This window comes from Octodon degus, unplaced genomic scaffold (assembly GCF_000260255.1).
Source record: "Octodon degus isolate 3935 unplaced genomic scaffold, OctDeg1.0 scaffold00064, whole genome shotgun sequence".
NCBI classification, from domain to species: domain Eukaryota; kingdom Metazoa; phylum Chordata; class Mammalia; order Rodentia; family Octodontidae; genus Octodon; species Octodon degus.
The window spans coordinates 1,331,104-1,338,937 of record NW_004524640.1 but is presented as its reverse complement, the minus strand read 5'-3'; the positions used below and the strand labels follow the sequence as shown (position 1 = coordinate 1,338,937).

Here is a 7,834-nt window from a genome sequence, read left to right as displayed (position 1 = left end):
GATCAGACTCATAGTGATCTGCCTTTTTACAGCCTCCCAAGTGCTGGGATTACAGGCATGCACCTACACACCCAATCTCAATTGCCATGTCAGTGCACCCTGGGAGCGGGACTGGCATGGCAGGCCCAGGGATTGAACCCCCAGGCTCTGTGACTGCTTGTAGTTGTTTTAGTCCACTGAGGTATTTGGCTGGTCCTCAAGCCATTATAAAGCAAGCCAGTGAGCTCCTTAAAACTCAATTTATAAAACAAGAAAAGGGGAATATGGACCAAGACTTAATTTAATAAAACTTAAATTTTTCTAAATAGTAATACAGTAGGCTTCACAGCAGAAAGAAAAAAAAAAAAAACCAGATGCTGCAAGGCACAGGAATTCTCATTACTTGTGAAACCCTCCTTCTTGCAAAGATCATGTAGGTCACTTGTAACTCCAAAATTACAAAGGTCAAGAGCCTCTTTTTCTTTTTTTTTTTCTTTTCAAAGTTTTATTAGAGCCTCTTTTTCTTTCTGAGTTTCCTGACATCTATACCTAGAGTAAGTGACTTGATTCATTGGGCTCATGTTCTTACCTCACCTGTCTTACAAACAGTTACATAAAAAAAAAAATCAAGCTCATCTCTTTGCCCTAATGATACTTTATATAGAGGCAAAATGTAACTGCCATCTCTTGACGATACACTACTTGAGAGAGACCTTAGCAATTCTGGCTATTCCAATGGTTGACACCTGTTAGGCACAAATGGCATGTCATGACAAAAGAATTTCCATTATGTAAATTCAATATCACTGGGAATAGTTATTTTATTCCTTTATAGCTCCAGTGGTATATAAGTAATTGCTAATATCTCTCAGCTAAATGTCATTCATATGATGGTACTCAGACAACAAGCTAAAGCTTGGCTCCCTAATGCCCTTAAACTAATTATTTCAACACTTAGGCTTATCAAACAAAGATGTTTTCTGGACATTCATTTTTGTGACAGCCGCAATGACAACTTCATTCACCTTAGTTAATTCCATCCAAACTGCTCAAACTGTGAGCAGCTATTCCTAAAATATTACCATTGAAATGCTAACTCAGACCAACATTGATAAAAAGTTATTGAATTAACTTAATGCAATTAAAATGATGGTGAGGCCTGGCCAGATAGATCAGTGGACTAAAACTTTGATTAGGCAGAGTGCAGTGGCCAGGGTTTTATCCCAGGCCTGCTGTGCTGGCCCTGCCCCTGGAGCATGCTGAGATGGTTATTGAGACTGGGCGTGGTGGCCTGAGCCTGTAATCCCAGAGTTTGGGAGGCTGAAAACAGGAGAATCACTATGAGTCCAATCTAAGAGACCCTGTAGATCCTATAGACCCTGTCCTAAATACGTTAAGAAATTTTTTAAAAAGTAAAAAATAATAAAAAACCAGTGAGCTGGGTCAGCAAGCAGGAATTTTAAGGATATTGCCTGCAAACTAAATCCTTGCCATTAGTTTTCTGACTTCAACCTTCACATTTGAATTTTTATTACTATCAGAATTATCTTTTTGTTGTTTGCTCCTACTGTCCTCCAGGCCCTTCATATACTGATCTGGTGAATCCTTTTGTGCCACCCTTGGGGATCAGGGCAGCTTCTGGTGACATGAATCCAGCAGACAATATGTCCTCCACACTGGGGAGAAGTTCTGGCCTGAGGAAGAGCCTCAGTCACCTCCATATCAAGGATCATCAGATTATTTAGCTCCCTGAGCTACTGGAAGGTAGAGGTCAACACATTGGTACTTGGAGCACAAGAAACTAGAAAAGCATTGCTATTGTGTTGGGTTGTAAAGCAGTATCTCTGTTAGAGAATGGAGAAAGGACAGAATGATAAGTTGCTAGCAGTGGAAAGGGAATCCAGGAGTTCTGAATCACAGCATGTTTTCTGTTTTTCCTGCTGCATAACATCAGTGACATACATCACAAATATTCTTGAATTTTGCTCCATAAATGCTACCATGAACATAAATCTATTCTTCTAAGATGTATTCCTGAGATTAACTCTACCGTGATCCTAGGATGGATATTTTTTAAAGATTTAAAAAATATACAGAGAAGAAAATCTTAAGTTCAATTATAAGAAAAATTGTATTCTGTGTTATTAATTGTGCCTGTTCTTCTCTGTGATCCCTTCTAAAATTCCTGAAGAGGGAAAGTGTTTTTGGTTCATTGACCTTATTCGATACCTCATTCAAAGCTCTTAAAGAGAAAGCATTTAGCTACCAATTCACTGAACAGAAAAAAAAATAAAAGAGAAGTAGACAACCTGATGGATCTTGGGTTGGTCTGGAAGTCTCGGTTCTATTTTCCATGCATAAGAAACTGGATGAGGAGAAGTTGCTCGAGACAGAAACTGTAGATTCGTATTCATATCTGCATGAACATAGGGCAGACATTCATGTTAAGGAGTATATGAGGACTGTGTGAATATGCTGCAGCATATTTACTCCTGCTTGACAAAAACCACAACATCCAAATCTGAAAAAAATTCATTTTTGCCTTTGTAACTACCATCAATTCATATCACTAATAGAACTCGCTGCTTACTGAAAATCTGTTAGCCTTTCATAGTTAGCTTTTAATTGTTTGTGTGTAAGTTTAAGCCCTTAAGATTACTTATCAGCAGTGTTCTATGATTTTTTTTTAGGTGACTATTTCCTGGAAGTAATTAATTGTGGGATGAGGAACAAAAGGCAAGAAAATTAAGAGCTTCAATGAAGTATAATTATGAAGGTAAATGTTTTTGGACAAAAATTTACAATAAAATAAATATCCATGCTTTGATTTTTCTGAGGTTTCCTCCTAAGAATAACCTCTATTTTGGGAGAATCCAAATAATACTTCCTGCATGTATTCTTTAAACCCTAAGGAAACATAAAATGTTGTGTTTGTAATAAGAGGCTTTGGAAGAATTTCAATCACTAGACAGCGTAATATAATGACTCTTTTTTATATAAGCACAAAAGTTAATAACTATAGACATTTAGCTTAGACAAAGTACCACAGGATGCACGTCCTTTCTCAGAAAGTGAATTACATGCTACAAGAGTGGAGGAAAATATTTCCAATTAAGTCTTTGCTGAAAATTTTGTTGGTTTTTCTCTCTGTGTTTATGAGATAAGAGCCAAAATAAATTTACCCTTCTGCGTTCCACATAAATTAGAGTGTTGTCCTTGGATGCCCCTGGTAGTGTTAATTTCAGTACTATACAGCAAAATCAAAAGGGTCAAAATACCTTTCTCTTGCAATAGCCCAGGCAGAGCCACAGAGCCTGGCCATGAACTCTGAACAAAGACTTCTGTCTCCCTACTTGTGATCCTATGGGACACAACAGCTTCAAAGAAAACAAGAGTTTGGCACAGAGGTAAAGAGTGTAAATAATAGTTGAACATTACTTAGCATTGTCTTGAGTAGAATAGGAAGTAAAGAACAGTAAAGCTCTTTCCTTAGAAACTTCTGATCCTGTTGAAAATAACAAAGGACAAAATGGCTTTTATTTGTTTATCTGCTTAAAACTCAGGTATTCATTCAAAGTCATTTTTTTTAACATATCAGTAAAGTGTCAGTAAAATCATCGCAAATTGGAAAATAAAAAGGAACAATCCACAAGGATGAAGAGACCGGGAAGATTTGACAACAAGAAAGAGCTCAATGAAAACTGGAAAACAGAAAAGTTTTCTATGCCATACTTACCTGGAGAGGCTCAGGCAAGATGGTGATGGGAAGTAGGAATGATCCCAAAGCTTTAACATTTAATTTAAAGTATATTTAAGGGATAATTAGTCCTCCAGAGACATTCACTGCGATTCCAACTTAAAATGCCCATTGAATCTAGCAAGTTTGAACAGACACAGTGAAGACAGGGATGACAAACTCTAAACTAAGGATACTGCGTGAAAAATCTTCTACATACTAAAAGGCAACATTGCCAACTCCATCTCGCCAGTATCCAAAATTCTACTTTCCATGTAACCAATAGGAGAATCACTGATCTCTGCCTAAAATAAATAATAGGTTTTACATAGTTCTGAGCCAACTGAAAAACAAGTAGGCTCGGCTCAGTCAGTCTGTGAAGAAGCCTTCCATTGAACAAAACATGCACATAGTTCAAAATTTCTAGTTAGCTTGTCACTGTTGTTGTTGTTCTCAAATACAAACTGATAACCCAGCACCAGATATATAGTAGATACATATAATACTTAAAGACAGAGACAAAGAGGATAACTATACTTTGGGGAGTAAGGACAGAAGAAGAAAACTTACATAGAGAAAGACACTGCCTTCGTGAAAGGATAGCAAGATGCTCCTTCAATAAAGCTATTTAAAGAATAAAAATCTTTGAAAGTTGAAAATATAATAATGTAAGCTTGCAGCTCCAGATGTGGATGTTAAATATCCTTGAAGCTAACAAGAAAGTAAGACTTAAAATTAGGATAAGAAGATGAGAAAAGGTAAACTTAGCCCAAGATGCCCAATATTCAAATAGTAGAAGTTCTATGAAGAGAAAAAAAAAAAAACAGGATGAGAGGAGGTGGAGTAGGGAAGAGATTATCAAAAAGAGAACTATAACTGTTTCAAAGGTCCAGATTGAAAGTATCTAGCATGGTGGAGGAAAAGCAAAATGCCATACTTTGGAGCTTTACTATCTCTGAAAAACACTAGGACATTTAACAACATTTCCCTGAAATTTCACTCCTTTCATGTTTCTGAGGCTCTTGACAAATCAAAGGAACATTGTTCAAGGACAGAAGCTGGACAGTGCCAAGAAATGTTATCCGAGGGACACTGAGACCTAGGTAAACTAGGGTTCCTGTTGAACATTCTTTCCTCACTGGATATAAAGCCAGCTTTTTCTTGGAGTGCTGGTCATAAAATGGGACAAGGCAAGTTACCGATGCCACTTGTCTGTAGTTCACTGTATAAAACCCTTTCAGGGAAATAATTGTGTGGACAGCAGCATAGTGTGTAGGGCTGCACTGGAGCTGAGCTTCAGGGAATACTTTAGGCTTCTTCTGGGGATTGTCCTGTCCAAACTTGTGACCCTGGCCTTTCCAATGATCCATCTAGCTCATGACTCTTAGACATTTCTAGTAACTTTCCTGTCCCATGCAGCATCATTAGAATCTATTCTTGTCTGCTAGTTAGCCTCAACCCTATATTTCCTGTTGGTCCTTAAATAGTCCTTATCTCTCACAAGCCATCATGGGGTAATTCCTGAGGTGTCTCTCAGAAACTTACTCCACTGCCCCAGCACATGGAGGCTGTGCATGAGACAGGAGTTTAAAATACAAACCCAGTGTCTCCCAGAAAAAATAACTAGATAGTGGGGAAGGGAACAACCCAGGATTCTGAACAAATATAATAGTTATAGTGGAAACAAGCTAACACCTGTAAAATAAAGTCTTGTAAATCTTTCAGGAAACTATTTCTACTGAGAATGTCTTCCTAGACAAACTATATGTTAAGCACAGAAGTAAAAATTTTTCTGATAAAGCAGGTCACAAATCTTACACTTTCATGTTTTCTCAGAAAGCTAGTACTTTCTGAACAGAAAGGAATAAGAATAGAAAAGGGAAGCAGAAGACGTAACATTCATGAGATGAGTAATTAAATCTAAGGAAGAGCTAGAGAAACTTCCGAAGTGTAAGAATGAGGGGAAATTCCCAGAAGCCAGCAGTGCAAGAGGTCTGGAGAGCTCCTAGTTTGGAGGGTTAATAGATGCATCTGCAAGACAGAAGTGAATCTTTCAGTCTGCACTGAGAAGACATTTGCCCCATTGATTGTTGAGGGATTACAGATATAAAGTGTATAATAAAATGAAACAAAACAAATGAAGTGATTCTTAAATTCAAGAAAAAATGAAAATTGCATAACAAAGGCAAGATAGCAGCATGGTTCAGGGGTGAAAAGCGATGTCAGATTAAAAAATTAAATAGTAAGGATTTCATAGCAGGAACTTAAAATGTATTATAAAACTGAGGTATAAAAAGCTAATAAGTTAAAGAAGCAAATAGAAGAAAGAACAAAAGAGTTGTAAGTTGTTGCCTCTGGAAGACAGGAAGAAAGAGAAGGAATCAATTCTTTTTTTTTTTTTTTCTTTTTTGTATTTTAGGGAAAGATCTACAGGGTATGTTTAGGATCTTACTACTAGATCGGACTGTAGTAACCCTCCTGTTTACAGCCTCCCATGAGTGGGGATTACAGGCGTGCAACACCACGCCCAGTCTCAGTTGCAATCTCAGTGTACCTCCGGAGTGGGGCCAGCTTGGCAGACTCGGAGATCAAACTCTCTGCTTGCAGGCACTTTAATCTGCTGAGCTATGTGGCCGACCCGAGAAGGAATCAATTCTTTCAATACTATTTTAATTGTATAATTTTGAACATATATGGTTTTGGTTAAAAATTAAAATAAAAGTCAACATTTTAAATGGCCTGTGTCTTGTTGATCTCCCATCAAACAAAACTTCACTCTAATTAGAAGAGACTACATAGGCCTGAGTGAGGAATATTGACCCTATGCCAATTGCATATTGGCAGGTGCTGAGAACTCTTTCATCATATTTTCTTTCCTAAAAGAGGTGTCCAAAAGTCCAGTTTCACAACCTGGCTAAACATCTCTGTGTTAGTGGGGAGGAGACCAAAAATGACACAAAATGGGTTGATGGAATGGAACAAATTCCACATCTTCCAGTTTCTGTTCTAGAGTCAGTGGTTTTGGAAAAAGTATTGTTCCCAGAGAGGAAATTCCAAACCTCACTCCCTGTAGGTGAAAGTTGAATTTAAAATATCATCAAAGACTGGAATACTTACCGGTCCATGAGAAAATGAGGTAGCGATATTAAGAAACAACCTAGTCCCATAATCGCACATCCAACACCAATCATTATAGGTCTATGCAGTTTAGTTCCAAAATAACTCACAAATATAATCAACAAAAGATTTCCTAGAAAAAAATTGAGAATACTCATTTCATTAAGTATTAACAAAAGCTTAATCAGCACCTTCACCTAATCATTAATACTCTAGCTCTTATTGCGTAACAGCCATCTCAAATAATGGTATTTGCGTGAGAGTAAATTAAAAAAAAATTAAAGGAACAAAATTCCTGGCCCTAAATAAGGACTTGATTTCACAATATGGACAGATAATCAAGAGAGCTCTGTGGAACCCTATCATTTAATCAGTGCAGAGAAAGGGAATTCTACAAGACTGAAGAGTAATATGTAACACAAATACAACTGTTAGTGTGGTTGAGACCTCTGACCTCTCGTTTGATGTCTGTGCCACAAAATATTTTTTCTTTTTTCTTTCTTTCTTTCTTTCTTTCTTTCTTTCTTTCTTTCTTTCTTTCTTTCTTTGTGGGACCAGGGGTTGAACTCAGGACCCTGCACTTGCCAGGCAAGCACTTATTCTGCTTCTGAGCTCTCGCCTTGGCCCCAACACACTCTCTCTCTCTCTTCTTTCTTTCTTATTTGATACAGGGTCTTGCTATGCAGTTCAGACTTATAGTGATCCTCCTGTCTCAGCCTCCCCAGTGCTGGGATTACAGGCATGTGTCACCATGCCCTGTTCTGGGCCAGCATGGTGTGCCCAGTGTTCCGGGGCTGGCACAACATGTGGTACTGGGGATTGAATTTGGGACCTTGTGCTTGCCAGGCAGGCACTTATGCCACCAAGCTGTTTCCCCAACCCCACAAAATATTTTAGTATTTTAATTATTCTCAAAAAGAGAATTTCAAGTCAGATCCAGTGGCATGCACATTTTGTAGCTCATTAGTCAAAGATAACTTTAGTGTTCGACATGACCAAGAC

The 7,834-nt window shown here is 37.8% G+C and overlaps 1 protein-coding gene across 1 annotated transcript in view; it reads right to left on the bottom strand.

Moving 5' to 3' along the window:
• Slco1a2 (solute carrier organic anion transporter family member 1A2) overlaps nucleotides 1-6,990 on the bottom strand; it is a 60,430-nt gene extending 53,440 nt beyond the window's left edge. Inside the window, exons 1-2 of the mRNA XM_023718934.1 lie at nucleotides 6,833-6,990; nucleotides 2,289-2,395 (exon numbers count right to left, since the gene is read on the bottom strand). Coding sequence (XP_023574702.1) covers nucleotides 2,289-2,395; nucleotides 6,833-6,990 — 265 coding nt within the window. The remainder of the gene's footprint in view (nucleotides 1-2,288; nucleotides 2,396-6,832) is intronic.
• Nucleotides 6,991-7,834: the final 844 nt, after the last annotated feature.